We start from the raw sequence: 18,796 nt of genomic DNA on the forward strand, positions 1-18,796 counted from the left end.
AGATAAGCTCGTAAAAATAGACCATATTGTGCAGAGCTAGAGCAAAGGCACTTCAAATATTCCATTGTAAATCAATAGCCATTCAAAGTCTATGGGATTTGACCTGTAGGTGGCGCTACTCTGTCTCATGAGGACCAGCTAAAATTGTACTATATCAGGTTTTGTTGTAGCCAACCTTAACTTGAATGGATTGATAAAATGTACCATTCTTAAGATAAGCATTTAAAGTTTATCATGAGCCACGAGGTGGCACTATAGGCTTCTAAAAGCCAAGGCTAAAGTAGGACTATATGAGATTTTGTTCAGTGTGGAAAATTTTGCGAGTGTGGCAATTTATGTGCTCACTTTCAAGATTTTCACAGTTATCTACTATTTATGGTTACAATTGGGACTTTAATCTTTAAAAATGTATCTACAATACATCTATAAGCTTAGATATGTCCCAGGGTAAATGTTAATGGCAGACTGTACCGTAAGGTAGTCCACATATGAACACTAGGCGTACAATGATCAAAACCTATGCTTTACAAGCTTTACATACAGCTTAGAGTTACCAGATTTAGTTTGCTGGTTTTGTGAGATCATTTGACACCATTAAGAAACAACCATATATGATAACGGTTTGCCTGGCATTTCCAGGCACTAAACACATCTCACAACTCATTGAGTAAGCTACACTATCTTCAGTCCCATAATATTATGATTACTTTGTAAACTAATGAGTTATAAAATACCGGATGGGGTTTATAAAATGCCTACAATTTGATTATAGGGTTGATAGACAATGTGTCAGACAAAACTGTTAATGAAAGCTGCACATTAAAAGCTGCAATAAAGATGAGATGCTTTGTTCTTTAGTTGGGAATTCTCCTTTGGATTAAGTACGTCTAAGCCCTGCTCAGAATCTCTACTATAATACTGATACAAAACAATCACAATACAAAAGATGAAAATCATCACCGTTGCCCAGTACATAAGCCATAGACAACAGGGGACGACTTGTGTTTTGTACAGATACACCAGTTACTAGTTGACACTCCTGTCCAGCCCAGTGAGGGGCCTTTGGCTTGCGTGGCAGGATTGTCCACCACCGTGGCAGAGAGGCGCCGCACTGTACGATGACACCCATGAGATGGGTTGTGGTGAGGATTATGGGGGGGGGGGGGCTGGGCAGGGGGCTTGAATGGGAAATCCAGTCTCGGAGCCACAGCTCTGCACTCGCTCCCCCCCTTCCTTATGTGGACACGGTGCTGACAGTGCGCTCTCTCTTAGTGTGGGCGCGTTGCCTCTTCCTGCAGAAGACGTAGAGCGCCGTGAGAGGCACGCAGCTGATCGAGGACACCAGGAGCAGGCCGATGAAGGCTTGGGCATAGGGAGGGTACTCTGTCACTACTGTCTTACCCTGGTGGAGAGGGAAGAGGGAGGAGAGACTTTACTTCCCTTTACTTTACCTCACCATGTCTAATTGTAAGAGTCTGAGGACATTTATAAACTTTTTGATATCTATCTTGATTTAGCCGAAATATCTATTTTCATCTATTCAAAACACAGCATCATGGAAGACTAGTCTTAGTACAACAGTGACCGACACACTGGTTCCCATCAACACACAACTTGAACTTAAACATACAGAGGGGGCGGCGCCTGGGCCTAATGCTGTGATAGTCAGAGGAATGACAGGGTTATTGATAAAGGACAGGAGATAAACAGGGACAGGAGATAAGACTCCAGGGCCTCACCAGGTTACTGTCCCAGGCCTGGTAGGTGGGCGCCCCTCCCCGGATGTAGTTGACAATGTAGAAGATGAAGAGAGTGATGATGAGGACTGGGCTGACCACCGCCCACATGATCTTGAAGTACCAGTTGGGCCGATGACCCAGCATGTCCTCGATGTCTTTCTCAAACCTGGTGGGGGACGGCAATAAGAGTGGTACAGTCATGGTACTACAAATGATGGACATATCATACATATACACTAGACATACACCCTAGATATGACTTCATGAATAATTTTCTACATAACAGTATACCTGTAAGGCCAACAAGATACAGCCAATGCAAACACCTGAGTTTGAAAACAATAAGAAAAGAATAATTTTGATCCTGAACTGAAAAAACGGTGTTATTTGCATAGATGAATATCAGTGGCTTATTGGGATGCATGGTGCTGGTTTAATGTGGTATGCAGAGAACATTCTGTAGTCCACACTGTTTCAGATGCTGAGCTCCAATCCTCCTTCTCAGAGAGTAAGTTCAAAGTGTGTCGTTTTTTCTTGTTCTAATTTGTCCCATAATAGAGTTAGTTAGTTAGTTAGTTAGTCCTCTTCACCCCGTTGAGGGGCATAGGTGGTCCACCAGAGCTCTCAAATAGCCCCACTGCCTTGTGGGCCTATTGAGGCGAAGGCTACGGGAGAAAACCCCTAACGAAAAATCCAGCAGGTCAGCAGGCTGTAAGGTGGCAACCCCACCAGCTGACAACGGCTGCTTGGGCCAATCACCCACCCAGACGTAAAACTGGTTACTGAAACCGAAACCAGTCCCATAATAGAAACAGATTGTTTTTCCAAAAGTTGAAAAAAACGCATTCTTCCACGCATCTGAATTTTAGCTTAAATATACACTATTATAATGTCAGTTCTATCAATTCTCTCAAGCTACATGTTCAGAATTCAGAGCAGGCATTCAAAATGTGAAAGTCACACACACACACACACACACACACACACACATTCATACACACATACACACACACGCACACACACACACACACGCACACAGACAAACACAGACACATAACCCATACACACAGACCTCTTAATGCCGTAGATGTAGGAGACGGCGATGACCTCGATGAGGACGATGAAGAGGAGGGAGAAGGTGGCTGCGTAGTCGTTGAAGATGGTGAACCAGTAGTTGCCTGAGCGGGTGGTGAAACCCACACCTAGCAGCATGCAGAACAGACACACCAGACCTACAGGAGGATACACACACCTGTCATTCACATCCATTCATAATGTAGCCCTCCTTCGGCAGAATGTTAGCGATATCTATGGTGTATCTATGCCTTTCTATGTGGGGGTGAAACCCAGACCCCTGACCCCTGTCCCCCTCCTCCCAACTCTGACCCCCCTCTCACCGTTTAAGGTCGCGTTACTCATCTGTGAGAAGACCTTGAAGTCCCGGAGGGGGGTGATGATGGCGGTGACATTGCCCAGCATGCTGCCCATCCCCAGCAGCAGCAGCATGAAGAAGTAGAGGACGGACCAGAGCTGAGATGCCGGCATGTTCTTTATGGCCTCGCTGTACACAATGAACGCTAGGCCTGTGCCTTCTACAGCCTGGGGAGAGGAGGGGTAAGAGGAGGAGGGAGAGGGTTGGGGAGAGAGGTGTGTGAATAATTAAGTAAGTGAGTATTACATTTAAATGACTTGAATTAGTTATTTAATCTACATCAATATTTGTGTATCAATAATATTTGATATCTGACACAAGATTACAATGTGGTTGTGTTGCTTTTTGAAGTGAATTGTTCTAATTAATTCCTTCCCATGAGAAAAGCACATCCAAAGTAGTCTCTTTCCTGCATTGGCACTTTTCTTATAAGTGTGAAGATATTTTTACAGAGAAAATGGAAAATCCACAATAACATTGGTAATTAAATATGAACATTCATGTAAACCATAAACCATGTAAACAGCCAGTGATATTTGTCCAAACTCACTACCTCCACAACTGTCAGAGTCAAATAAAGAAGGCTCACAGACACATGCTCAGACATACACAATACCAACCCAATCAAATAGACACATAATAATAAGATGAGGTCATAACAGTGCAGTATAGTTGAGTATTAGGTGACATTACTGTGTCTAGTTCTGCCTCCAAGCTACAGGTCTCTATCCTATCCGCTATGCTGGCGAACTGCTCTGGGTGAGTTCTGTTGAGCTCGGTGATCCAGTCCTTCACGTTCTCCATGTCAACGCTGCTCTCTGCCAGGTCAAACGCGTTCAGAAGCAGCAAACGCATCCTTGAGTAGAGAGAGAAATATGTCAATATGTATTGTCGGTCATATGACAACATAACATACAGTACCAGTCAAAAGTCTGGACACACTTCCCCCTTCTATTGAACAATATTATGTACAATTCAATATGTACATAAATACCTGATAGCTGATAATCTCTACTGTAACCTCACAGTAATTGTTTGATTTCAAATCCAAGCTTTTGGAGTGTAGACCCAAAATAAGAAAAAATGCTGTGCCATTACTTACGCAGGGCACTGTAGACCTGTACACCCACATATATATACAGTGCTCAAAAAGGAAATGGTTTTGCAGGTGGTGACCACAGACCATTTCTCTCTCCCTATCCTTCCTGACTGATTTTTCTCTAGTTTAGTTTTTTGCATGAGGCAGTACCTGCAGCCCATACAGGTTGCACAGGTAGTCCAGCTCCTCCAGGAAAATTGTTGCAATTTACGTCTCATCTATACGTGCCGTTGCAAGAAGGTTTGCTGTGTCTCCCAGCACAGTCTCAAGAGAGTAGAGGAGATACCGGGAGACAGGCCATTACACAAGGAGAGTAGTGGGACTAGTGAAACTTGTGCTCACAGCCCAGCACCGTGCAGTTCGATTGGCATTTGCCAGAGAACACCAGAATTGGCCGTTCTCTTCACAGATGAGAGCAGGTTCACACTGAGCACATGTGACAGACGTGAAAGAGTCTGGAGATGCCGTTGCTAAAGTTATGCTGCCTGCCACATCATCCAGCATGAACGGTTTGGCGTGTCAGTGATCTGTCTGGGGAGGCATATCCTTGAAGTGTTCGCTTAATTTCTTTGAGCAGTGTATATGTGACTATACTATATGCTATATACCAGACCTGGGCATTGTACGGCCCCCGGGCCGCATGCGGCCCTATGGCTGTCCCTGGCCGGCCCTGTGTGAGGTCCGGCCATAATAATAGAAATGACATGTAAATAAGTGTAGGCAATGTGTCCAGTACAATTGCATTGCTTTTATTTTGAAGGCGACAATTTTATTTTCAATTTACGTATGTGCGTGCGTGACTATGTTATGGCGCTTTTCCACTACCGTGCCGTACCCGTGCCGTACCGCGTGAGCCCGGTTTGTTTTGCTTTCTCCACTGCCAACCAAGCTGGGCCGAGCCGTTTTAGTTCTCGTTTCACGGGGGTAGTTGAGAGGTACATTTTTTGCCAGGCAGAACGGATTCACACATCAAATATTTTTTTCCCCAAAATATGGTATGGGTAAGATACAAATGCATGCCGTACCGAACCGTACCATACTGGTAAAAAATATTTCAGATTAAAAGTCTTGATTTTTTATTTTTTATTTTTTTTTTCAGAATAAAAGTCTGGATAAACAAATATTTCAGAATAAAAGTCTGGATAAACAAATATTTCAGAATAAAAGTCTGGATAAAAAAATATTTCAGAATAAAAGTCTGGATTTTTTCTTTTTATTTCAGAATAAAAGTCTGGATAAAAAATAGTTTCAGAATAAAAGTCTGGATAAAAAAAAATTCAGAATAAAAGTCTGGATAAAAAAACATTTCAGAATAAAAGTCTGGAGTTTTTTAAATTTCAGAATAAAAGTCTGGATAAAAAAATATTTCAGAATAAAAGTCTGGATTTTTTTTTATTTCAGAATAAAATTCTTGAAAAAAATAGTTTCAGAATAAAAGTCTGGATTAAAAAATATTTCAGAATAAAAGTCTAGATAAAAAAATATTTCAGAATAAAAGTCTGGATAAAAAAATATTTCAGAATAAAAGTCTGGATAAAAAAATATTTCAGAATAAAAGTCTGGATAAAATAATATTTCAGAATAAAAGTCTGGATAAAAAAAAATCAGAATAAAAGTCTGGATAAAAAATATTTCAGAATAAAAGTCTGGATAAAAAATAGTTTCAGAATAAAAGTCTGGATAAAAAAAAAATCTGAATAAAAGTCTGGATAAAAAAACATTTCAGAATAAAAGTCTGGAGTTTTTTAAATTTCAGAATAAAAGTCTGGATAAAAAAATATTTCAGAATAAAAGTCTGGATTTTTTTTTATTTCAGAATAAAATTCTTGAAAAAAATAGTTTCAGAATAAAAGTCTGGATTAAAAAATATTTCAGAATAAAAGTCTAGATAAAAAAATATTTCAGAATAAAAGTCTGGATAAAAAAATATTTCTGAATAAAAGTCTGGATAAAAAAATATTTCAGAATAAAAGTCTGGATAAAATAATATTTCAGAATAAAAGTCTGGATAAAAAAAAATCTGAATAAAAGTCTGGATAAAAAAATATTTCAGAATAAAAGTCTGGATAAAAAATATTTCAGAATAAAAGTCTGGATAAAAAAATATTTCAGAATAAAAGTCTGGATTTTTTATTTATTTCAGAATAAAAGTCTGGCTAAAAAAATATTTCTGAATAAAAGTCTGGATGAAAAATATTTCAGAATAAAAGTCTTAACATTTTTAAATTTCAGAATAAAAGTTTGTATAAAAAACGATAGCTTTATTTACTTCCCTGTGTTTAAATGAGTCCTCTTGCTCTTCTATATTTGACCTACTCCACATTTTCATAGCCTTATCGTAACATGTATTCTTACCAGTAGCAGCTAGTCAAAACCATATCATTTACTGCTTTTTATAAAGCGATTAAAGTAATATTGAGCAGAATTAATTTCAGCCTACTGGTCCGGCCCTCCACAATAGTCCTGGTTTCTCATGTGGCCCATTGTGAAAATGAATTGCCCACCCCTGATATATATTGTATATATAGACTTATACTTAGACTTAAAGTTCCGATTATCCTCCAAGAAGCTGAATGTATCTCTCATCACGCCAAGACTGTGCCATGATGAATACAAGTTAGGGGTTAGACTATGAGGGAGTGGTAAAGCCGACCAGTTTACAGTTTTGTTCTTTTCTGCTGGCTTTGTGGAGGCTTTTCAAGGTTACTATTCTTAGTCACTATATCATAAACAATAATATCAGCTCTGACGGTCTCCTAAAAACTGTCTCCTGTCAGATAAGATAAACTGTCAGATCAAGTAGGTCGGTTATAAAAAACAGTAAGAGCTGAATAAGCAATTATTAATCTTTAAATCATTAGCCAACAGTTGGAGTGTGTGTGTGTGTGTGTGTGTGTGTGTGTGTGTGTGACCATATAACCCGTGCATGACCATACCTGCCTGGAGAAATCATAGTTTACAAAATACATACAACGTTCTGCTTTGGCATGCTTACCTGTTACCACGCATTTCACTTCAACGCTTACAGTATTCACTTATATCATGTCCATATGCCAAACTATCACTTGGATACAATGTACTGGGAAGATAAGAGATAAGGCTGACACCACAGTTCTCACCAGACACTTATCCCTACTGAGGCTTTTTGCACCTGGATGGTGAGACGAATGGTTCTGTTATGTTTAGGGGAACAAGAGGAAAGAAGGGATAGAAAAACTCACACTAATACCGAAAAGTTGGTTCACGGGGCAAATAAATATTTGTGAGTATCAGATTGTATCTCTCTCTTCCATCTGTCTGCACCTTGTCTAGATATCTTTTGGAATGCGCATATTCTGCACTAAATATTCTGAGAGCACAACACCACTTTCACCACCATGCCCACTGGATACCCCAAGGTGTCAACACCATCCCCAGCCACCTGACCCAGGTGTCAATACCATCACAGCCACCCCACCCTGGTGATCAACCCCAGCGAAGGCTCACCTCTCCAGGCAGCTCTCGAAGTTGAAGGTGGCCTTGAAGCCGTAGATGGAGAAAGTGACAATACTGGCGAAGATTGAGGTGCTGCTGTTGATAAGGGACACAACGATGGCCTGCTTCTCAAAGTTGTTGTGGTACTGGTTGTAGCTGGAGAAGGCTATGAGGGAGCCGAAGCCCAGGCCCAGAGAGAAGAAGATCTGGGTGGCTGCGTTGATCCAAGTGGTTGGATTAGCCAGCTGTTCCATCTGAGGGAAGCGCACACAAGTGCACACACACACACACACACACACACACACGTATCAGTTCATCTGATTTACCAGGAATGCTGTGATACCTGTTTACTGTAAAAACTCGAATGAATGAACATGAAGATAAAGTCAGCATCCATGACGCATAGCTGTAAGTATAACTGTATGGTATGTTTTACATTTCACATGTGTAACATCATGTTTTTCACACACACACACACACATGCACACACACACACACACACACACACACAAACATATTAGTTCATCTGTTTCGCCTGAAATGCTGTGATACCTGATTACTGTGATAACTCAGTGATGATAGATGAATGAACATGAAGATAAAGTCAGCATGCAGGACGCATAGCTGTACGTATAACTGTATGGTATGTTTTACATTTCACATGATGTTTTTCACACACTCACACACACACGCACGCACGCATGCACGCACGCACGCACGCACGCACGCACGCACGCACGCACGCACACACACACACACACACACACACACACACACACACACACACACATATTAGTTAATCTGATTCACCAGGAATGCTGTGATCCCTGATTACTGTAATAACTAAGTGATGACATGTGAGTGACATGTAACACTACATTCGACATTCGACAAGTATAACACGACAAGTATAACACTAACTTCACCACAGGATGTGACCTTTGGGTTGGAAACAATAAGCATCAATCCCAATTCCCCTCCCCTAAACCTCTCGTGCACAGAATACCTTGGGGGTGAACATGTACTTCACACCATTGATGGCCCCATGCAGAGTCATCCCCCGGATCAGGTAGATGAAGAGGACCAGGTAGGGGAACGTAGCTGTGAAATATACCACCTAGAGAGATATGGAGGCGGGTGTTAAGGTCAAAGTTTAAGTATGCACTGGCTAATGATTGCTGACCAAGTTTCAGAACATACAGTCATGGACAAAAATATTGGCACCCCTGCACTTCTGTCAGATAATGCACAACTTCTCCCAGAAAATTGTTGCAATTATAAATGCTTCGGTATTCACATGTTTATTTTTTTTTGTTTGCATTGGAACAACAGAAAAGCAGAGAAAAAAGCCAAATCTGATATTATTCCAAACAGAATTCAGAAAAATGGACTGGACAAAAAAGTATTTATTCAAAATTGTAAGAAATAATTGTATTTTAAGCATGTAATGCTCCTTTAATTTACATGTAAACTCACCTGTGGCAAGTTACAGATCCTGACAATACAGAAATCACACTTGCAACCAGTTAAAATTGAGAGAAGTTGACTCAACCTTTGTGTTGTGTGTCTGTATGTACCACACTGAGTATGGAGAAAAGAAAGAAGAGCAAAGAATTGTCTGAGAATTTGAGAACCAAAATTATGGAAAAAGCATGGACAATCTCAAGGCCATCTCCAGAGATTTTAATGTTTCCCTGTGTCCATTGTACGCAACGTCATCAATAAGTTTTACAGCCCACTCTAGCTAACCTCCCTGGACGTGGATGGAAGAGAAACATTTCTGAAAGATTGCAACAAAGGATTGTTCGAATGATCGATAAAAAACCATGATCAACCTCCATACAAATTCAAGCTGACCTGCAGACACAGGGTACAACAGTGTCAGCTCGCACTATCCGTCGCCATCTTCCCAACATGAATGAAATGGGATGCTATGGTAAGAGACCCAGGAGGACCCCATTGCTGACACAGAGACATAAAAAAGCCAGATTGGTTTTACCTGGGGAAGCCAAAATCATTCTGGGAGAACGTCCTGTGGATAGATGAGACCAAAATAGAGCTTTTTGGTAAAGCACATCATTGTACTGTTTACAGAAAACGAAATGAGGCCTTCAAAGAAAAGAACACGGTCCCAACAGTCAAACATGGTGGAGGTTCACAGATGTTTTGGGGTTGCTTTGCTGCTTCTGGCACCGGATGCCTTGACTGAGTGCATGGCATCATGAAATCTGAAGACTACCAAAGAATTTTGGGGCGCAATGTAGGGCCCAGTGTCAGAAAGCTCGGTTTCCGTCAGAGGTCATGGGTCTTCCAGCAGTACAATTACCCAAAGCATACTTCAAAAAGCAACCAGAAATGGTTTAAGATAAAGCGCTGGAGAGTTCTGAAGTGGCCAGCAATAAGCCCAGATCTAAATCCCATAGAACACCTGTAGAGCGATTTCAAAACAGCAGTTGGGAGAAGGTACCCTTCAAATGTGAGTGACCTGAAGCAGTTGGCAAAAGGAGAGTGGTCCAAAATTCCAGTAGAGAGGTGTAAGAAACTCATTCATGGTTACAGGAAGCGATTGATTCCAGTTATTTTTTCCAAAGGGTGTGCTATTAAGTTGATAACTTTGTCCAGTCCATTCTGTCCGAGTTCTGTGTGAAATGATATCAGATTTGGCTTTTTTCGTCTGCTTTTTGTGTTGTTCCAATGCAAACAAAAGAAATAAACTTGTGAATACCAAAGCATTTATAATTGCAACAATTTTCTGGGAGAAATTGTGCATTATCTGATAAAAATGCAGGGGTGCCAATATTTCTGGCCATGACTGTATATATATATATATATATATATAAAAAATAATAAGAAAATAGCAGAACATACACCTTGGGTTCTATTCAGCCAGTGCAAATCAGTGTCCCACATGGGTGTAGCAGCAGTAAATAGAGGTGTGTGAATAATAAGCAATCGCCAAGTCAATTGCCATCATGTGCACTCAATAGACCCTACTGTTGCTGTGAAAGGGAACATGTCAGATAGTGAGCCTATATACCGACAAAACTTGATATAACAATTAACTTGACATCACCATTATCCTGTCACCATCAACCTAGGTTATATACTGCACATAAGATCAACACCAAATCCCCATCCAAAACAAAGCTATAATTGAGCATTATTATTATTATTATTATTATTTCTACTTGTACTGATAGTACCCTTCACCTGATGCCCTGCCTGAGGGTCCTTTGGGACTCTCACTGACTGTTTTCCTTTCAGACTCAGTGACTGTTTTCTTCCTATGACACTAAAGATACAGTATAGGAGATAGTTAAGCAATAAATATCACACGAGAGGGACGGCTGTGATTTGGTCGTAGGTACAAGGCCGCAGGCCCAAAGTACCGAAGATAATTACAGCCGAGCTGATATTCATTATAACAGCATAACCTCGAATGTTATATTGCTTTTATACACCTGTTCTACAAGCGTATTAGTTAACAGTAATAACCGACAACAGATTATGATTTGTTTGTTTATGTAATCATTTATTTGGCTCCGACAACACAAATAGTTCCGCAACTGAACTTGCTCTGGAACTTGAACTGGACTGTTGCCAAGCAACCTGAACACAAACATTTTCCTGCACAGCTTGCTACTTAGGCTAGCTACATTGTATCATGTACATTTATCTCTACGTTTCCATTTATTGTGCAACCAGTGAAATAAGAGTCTGTTGACATTCGCTTTGGTGGCATGTTAATAGCATGATTATTACATTGTTATGGCATGATATGAATTCTGGGTCCTGCATTCCATGAACGGCTAACCGGAGGCTCGTTGATATAACGGTTTAAACCTGCATACCAGCAAACCAGAAGCCCAAGGTAGCTGCTAATACTGTAGAGCTCCCCTTTAGTTGTCCGGATGGATCCATAAAACTGCCTCAGGAATGTTTTCAATGTTCTCAACAGACTGAATGTCGATGTTTATATTTTTCAGACTTAGCCAAGTCTGAAAGCAGTTCAAGGCCCATGTTGTTTGCCTCAGTGTTAGCTTCATTTTCGTCTACGTCGGCTGGTGTCATATCAACACACCTGGAGTTTTGCACTTAAGTATCTAGGCTTTCCTTCCCTTCCTCCTCCTCTGATGACCATTCATAATTTAACTTGAATGTAATTTGTGGAAATATATCCATCTTTGCGGTGCAAAGTTGGTTACAATCTGATAGATAATGACCGTTAATGTAGCCTAGCTTAATAGAACCTAGCTAGCTTAGAACACCTGTGCGGCAGAGTGATATATGTAGGGTGCGTTCGTAAATTCGTTCTGAGAGGGCCAAAGCCCACGCTGGGTTCAACGTCATAGAGGACAAGAGGCATTCCATGAGTGCTGATTAGATTCCAGGACGAATTTACGAACGCAGTCATAGTTAAAAGCGCCAGTGCTGTTATACTCTATATCAGCACTCATGGAATGCCTCTTGTCCAATCAAATTACTTGGTCGGAACTAACTATTGTATAATAAACAACAGAGCTAAGAAACATTAACATGACTCCCTACACCAATAGAGTCAATAACTGGCGATGGTAGTCTAGAGGTTAGAGAGGCCAGCTAGCAATTGGAAGGTCTCTGGTTCGATCCCCGCCTCAGGAGGGAGCTGCATGTGCCCTTAAGCAAGGCACTTAACAATTGCCCCAGGGACACTGACTATGGCTGACCCTGTGTCTTTCTGTGTCCCTGTCTCCCTGTCTGAGTCCTATGCAGGTTAAGGGGTTCAAAAATGTAAGAACATCAATACTAGAGAGCATAACTGCATAACTACTGTACACTCCTAACCCAAGATGTACTTAAGAAGAATGTGTTGTTGTGTGAATGTATCAATCATTTCACAGGTTCAGATGCCACTCTGTCAGGTTATCTATGCTAAATCAAAATCTAAGCCCACGGATCTGCCACTGGTAAAGTGATAGTCACACTTATCAGATTCTCCACTGAAAGTGCAATTTAGTCCAGGACTAGGCATAATCCATGTTATGGGAAACCACCTCTAAAATAATTGAATAAACGTAATACTTTTAATAAACTAACCTTGCCAGTGGACTTGACCCCCTTGACGATGAAGAGGTAGACGATCATCCAGGCCAGCAAGAGGCACAGCAACTGCCCAGTGTGCACGCCACCGCCCTCCTCAATAGAAGAAGAGATGTCCAGTGTCTCTCTGTAGAAGAAGTACTGAGTGGGCGTGGCCACCTCACACTCCTCCACTGGGCCTGTCAGGTTGCTGTTGAGAGGGCAGTGGGCCCAGGGCAAGACTGACTGTAGTGTGTGTGTGTGTGTGTGTGTGTGTGTGTGTGTGTGTGTGTGTGTTTGTGTTGAAGAGAGGAGAAAACAGAACAGCCCAGTTACAGGACATTACAGGTAGCACAGGAGTACTGAACCGAACCGCTCCAAGAGTTCCCCAACAAAACATTCAGCTCTGCCCAAAATCATGTGTGTCCATAGCTGAATTATTATGAATCTTGTTTTACAATACATGAAATCTGGCTCCCCTGTGGCCACAAATTAAACTGCAATTACAATGAACTGTTTGTCTACAATAGCCATTGTTACTAGCTATCTTGCTTCATGAAATCGTCCATCCAGACCATTGAGATAAGATGTCAAGTGTACAGGTAATAATAAATATTTGCTTTAGACACTACAGATAGTTTTTGATTGAACTACTTTCTGTAGCGAGCTATGATTTGACAACAGAGTGGCTACCCCAACCAGGAGAAAACAATGCACTAATACTATATCTCATTCAACAGTTTAATGACTGGACACAATCTTGACACTTCCTCGGTCCAACTGCAAGTGACATACTTGGAATTCCTCCGGTACCCCCTAAAAAAAATGATATGAGTGGACATTGAGAAGAACTCACCTGGAATGAATGGAAGAGGTACCAGAAACTCCAAGCATTGATGACGTTGTAATAGAGACAGAGGTACATTGATGTCACAACACTGGCCAGACCTGAAACGAGCAGTGAAGAGCCATTAGCACAAAGCAGACATTGCATGTTTGAAACCATTCCTCATTCCATGCCATGCATTTACAATGAGCATGTCCTCCGAATTCCTACCTCTACCAGCCTCCCCTAATGTACACTCCTGCCTGTAAACTCACCCACTCCCCCTAGATAGGGGTTAATAGCACTCCATGCTCCGATACTGCCCAAGCGCATCTTCTGACCAATGGCCAGTTCCATGTAAAACAGGGGCACGCCCTCCAAAACCAGCATGATCAGGTATGGGATCAGGAACCCACCTGAGGGACACATGGACATATCGAAATATAATATAACTGATCAGATTAGCATTGTCCAACAAAATCTGTATGGGTTATAAACACTGACACACAATAACATAACACACTCACATAGACAATAAAGTTAGATTCAACTGTATTGTCATTGCCGAGTACAAGTACCAGACAAGGATATGCAGTTCAGCATCTAACCATAAGTGCAGGGATATAAAACATGATAGTGATAAATGATAGGTACAGTATGGCAAGTATGGTAGTTAGAGGTATATATACAAGAGATGGACAGCAGTAAGCTATGTACAGTAATGGTAGTTGTGTACAGTATACAGATGTATAAATTAGAGGCCATATCAAAAAAGAGGTATATAATAATAGGGTATGTGCAAACCGCAGTAGTGTGCAAACTCACAGGTTATTTAAAAGTTTGTGGGATTTTACTCTCTCGGAGATGACTTTTCCCCTATAGGTGATGTATTGATCATTTGGACAGAGTCAAAACAAGAAAAGCGCCTCTGCACTCTGCTGAATGAGTACTGAGTCTTCTCCAACAATAATTGACTCTGGTCCAGCAGCCATGTGTTTATTCTGCCCACTAAAGAGAAATCTCTGTCTGGTTTTGGTGGCCCCGTGTGTTGAGAGCGCATAAGCGGCGAGTTCACGTCAGCTCTGATTTCTCGCCAGGATGTTTGAGTCTAGGACAGTAATTACAGTAAGAAGGAGTGAGACAGTGAGGAGGGACATGTTCACTGACCCACACACAGGGTCACAGGAAGGCTAGAGCAGGGTCATCCAACCAACCAAGCTAGCTCCTGTTAAAGATGCATTCATTTAGTGTAGCGAGGGAATGTGTCAGTAAACAGTACAAGCAATTACCACCAATGTAACTATTGAATGAATGAACGGTCATTAAGTCAATTCATTCAGGAAATTGATTTTTCCAACAGCGCCAGACATGTAAACACAGACACAATATTTACCATTCTCAGATGCTTTAAATGTGATGATGCTTATTTAATTTACATTGTGAGATTGCGTATTAAGAGGCTCACAAAGAAATGGCTAATTTAATCCGATAAGGATTAGTAGGAATAGTTGGAAGTATTAGAATAAATAGCCTTTTCCTTAACTGTTAATCTTAGGATTCCTAGAGCGATTTCAGAAGAAAAGCAAGTGGATGAGGAAAAACATTTCTTTACTAGAACACCAAGTGAATCAGTGATCAATGCTCAATACAATAGTTTCATGTTTCATGCTTTTCCTCCATACATTCCTCCTGACATGACATCATATAGAACATGAGTATATATATATTCAGTGACTTTGTTGTAATGTTATGTAATGTTATGTAATGTTATCTAGGTGTGGTCCTTTATTATGCATGCACTTAAACGATGACAATAACAGACTGTGTAACCTATGCGAAGTATGTATAGCCTATCTCTATATGGACAATATACCTTATGACAAACAATAAGATTCAGGCTATTGTTAATTACACATGAATTATAGGATTCCGGGTTAGCGGGCGTTATTAAGCTTAAACATGAATTACAAAGCTCACGCACAATGACCTTTGGGACAGAGGAAACTGCACACTTGTGTCCACATTCAACTTTTGGCAATGTACCAAGGTGCCACTTTCCCATAGGTTACAAAAAGCTTGCCGATTCTGTCAATGGATAATAAATGAATCACACTCCATAACCACGCGCGCTCAGGACGCACAGATCAAAACACAAACTGGATTTGGGAACTACACACTGTCATTGTATAGGGGTGGGGGGGGGGAGCGGTTCGCGCTCCACCTGTGAGAGAAAAAGAGAAAGCGATATTCCTTACCTCCTCCATGCATTTGACAGAGGTATGGAAAACGCCACACATTTCCCAGTCCAACCGCGTATGACACACACGCTAGGACAAATTGCGTGGGACTGTCCCATGAAGGTCTCCCGTCTTTCTCCATCGCTGCGCGTCCTCACAACCAAGTCAACTACTGGGATCCGCGGAGCAGGACAGGACAGGACAGGGCAACCTTGATCCCGCAAACCACAGTCTGGAGTGTCCTGTCGGGGTAGCAAAAAAGGGTGCTATGTGCAAGTGGTTGAACAGTGGCTGTCAAAGACCATTTCAGTGGTTCAAGATCTCAACTTGGTTTTATGAGCGTATTGCTATTCTAATGAGGTCCCCCGCTCAAGAGGGAGGGACTAAGTTTTAATTGGCAGTTGAAGTAAAGCAGGTAAATGTTTGATTTAACGGGCTCTTTAATAAACCTGAGCTTTGATTCTCCTCTGTGTAGCTCATCAAGCCTTTATACTATTCCTCAAAGTGTGCATTTGATTTGTTTGGAGAAAAGACAGTTCAAGCTACTGTAATGACCAGCCAGTCACTAGAAATGGGTTTTCTGGTAATTGGAGTGTTTTTCTTCTTCTAAATACACAAGAAGGCAAATAATATACCGATATTGCAATAACAAGTTTATTGTTATTCAAAGATCTGTTTCCTGCGACAATCCTAAATTCTAGAACATACTTTAAGAAGAATTTCTTCATTCTATTTCCTTTGTATTGCATTAAAAGGACATATAAGGATAACGAATCATTCCATTTTTTGCATAGCCTACCTTCTGGCCTTTACTTCAATAAATTAAGTTTCCAACAGTAATATTCAATACACATTATATGATATATTGATACGGTTTATTGGAACAATTAGCGGTATATGTAAGCACTCTGACCTGATTCTAAATAAATGATTCTACACTGAATCAAACAAATGTATCAAATCAAACAGCCAAAATATGTACACAGACAAATTAGCAAATAATAAATCCACAATGACAATAGATACATACAATACATGTAAGGCATGGTAAAAATAGAAAACGAAACTGTAGCTCAATTGGTAGAGTATGGCACTAGCAATGCTAAGGTTGTGGGTTTGATTCCCACTGGGAGCGTACACAAATGATGTATGCTCTCTCTGTACTGTAAGTTACTTTAGATATAAGCATCAGCTCATTGAACACTTTGATTGAAGCATTATAATGCTCCCTCACAAAATCATTCATTGAAGCTTTCATGCCAACCATCACATGAAACCAACACCATGACTGTGTTCAGACCAGGAGAGGCTGTGCTCAGACCAGGAGAGGCTGGTGGAGGTGGAGGTCTTTCCATTCCCTGCATTACAATGAGCCCGGCCTCCACTGATTCCGATACATGAGCTATTCAAAGGATTTACCCTCATCCAGTGCAGAAAAGACAGATGCGCCAAACCTCCTGCAGTATCTGAATGATTATTTGCACTTGCTGTAACTGATCACACTCCAAATGTATCTCTTTAATAGATAGCTCAGATTGGTTTATCACAACTATGTTTGTTATCATAACTTTGATAACAAACAACATTTCCTGTCAAATGTAACCCTGCCAGGGCCACCAACTCAGCCCTCCATTCCAGACCAGGTCATGAGGGTCACCGATGGGGGGGAGGTTCAAATGGTTGCGCAATGGTGCACATGTGGCCTCTCGCTGTGTCCCACTTAACTGTTGTTGAATCCGCCCCATATAAGGAAGAAGGGAACAGTTTGTCAAGGGATGGAGCGGAGGGGACCCAGGGGGAGGGAGAGAGAGGGGGAGGAGGGGGGGGTGGGATTTTTAGGCGGGAGACAACAGAGGCTGGGTAACGACAGGTGTGCAGATCTCAGCCTAAACGGGACTCAACGGGGGTGAATGCTCTGGGCTTTGGTCAGCAGGGGGGTCTGGGGGTGGTGTTGGTGGGGGGGGGGGGGGGCAGCCTCTTGGAGCCTTGGGGCCCATGTTGTGGGAGGCCATGGGACTAGGACAGCAGAGCTGCAGTGTCAACAACAGGACTGACTACGCTTAGGGGGGGTCAAGACGGGGAGTGGGGGTTCACGGTCCAAGTGAGGGCCGCAGCTGTACAATTGAACCTCGGTGTGTTTTCCCCCGCGCCCCACTGCTGGAACACCCAGATGCAGCTATTTGTGCCAGATAACATCCCTCAGACACATAAGCTGTGTTTGTTTGGGATTTCATAGGGGGGTTTTAGTTTGGTGGTTATGAGCAAGCCTAAGGGACTGACTGGGTCTGGTGCGGTGACCGTTGGGGTGGAAGGAGGGCGAGTGTCTGAAGGGGAGAGGGATGCAGAAGTACAGCCTTCGTAGTTAAAAAGGAGGTGATCGGGAGGGGGGTGCTGTTTTGTCGGCAGATGTGGAATTTAACACGACCCGCGTTGTAGGAGGGTTAGCAGCATCCAGTCCTGTCCACTGTCTCTAACACAGAACTGGTCTCCACGGCACCATGGTGGGTCTTCAACTGGTCTCATCCCATAACACAGAACCCATCAGGGGGAGGCTTCCATGAAACTCAGCTCTGACCAGAACGATCCGGAAAGTCCTACCCAGCCCAGTCCAGTGTAGTCTTACACAGTACAGCCAGCTCTAACAGGTTCTGACATCCCGTCGCCATGTCTGCTGTGAGGAATAGAGACCCCCCCCTCCTCCTGTCAACAATGAACAATTAACGACTGTTGTACCAGACCGGACGTTAAGACTAAGACTGCTATTACATAACAGTCTCTCTCCCCCCCCCCCTCTCTCAAGTAATATGCAAATAGTCTTCATACTGCCATACCTGGGGCATTATATTACTTTGGTTCCTGGCACGACCCGCGTGGGAAAGCTAAGTCTGGCATGGAGGGTTGACCAGCAGCCATACCTGGGACGATACGTTA

General features: G+C 41.9%; 1 protein-coding gene across 1 annotated transcript; it reads right to left on the bottom strand.

Moving 5' to 3' along the window:
- Window positions 1-1,234: 1,234 nt before the first annotated feature.
- slc6a20 (solute carrier family 6 member 20) lies at window positions 1,235-16,007 on the bottom strand (the record flags this gene model as incomplete). Its single annotated transcript, XM_080541007.1, has 11 exons — window positions 1,235-1,402; window positions 1,740-1,905; window positions 2,812-2,971; window positions 3,137-3,338; window positions 3,865-4,027; window positions 7,757-7,998; window positions 8,751-8,861; window positions 12,821-13,048; window positions 13,659-13,750; window positions 13,904-14,044; window positions 15,884-16,007. The coding sequence occupies 11 exons, from the start codon at window positions 16,005-16,007 to the stop codon at window positions 1,235-1,237; spliced, it is 1,797 nt and encodes a 598-aa protein (XP_080397133.1).
- Window positions 16,008-18,796: the final 2,789 nt, after the last annotated feature.

The sequence above is a fragment of the Nansenia antarctica genome (genome assembly GCF_963989245.1).
Source record: "Nansenia antarctica genome assembly, chromosome: 10".
NCBI lineage: Eukaryota > Metazoa > Chordata > Actinopteri > Argentiniformes > Microstomatidae > Nansenia > Nansenia antarctica.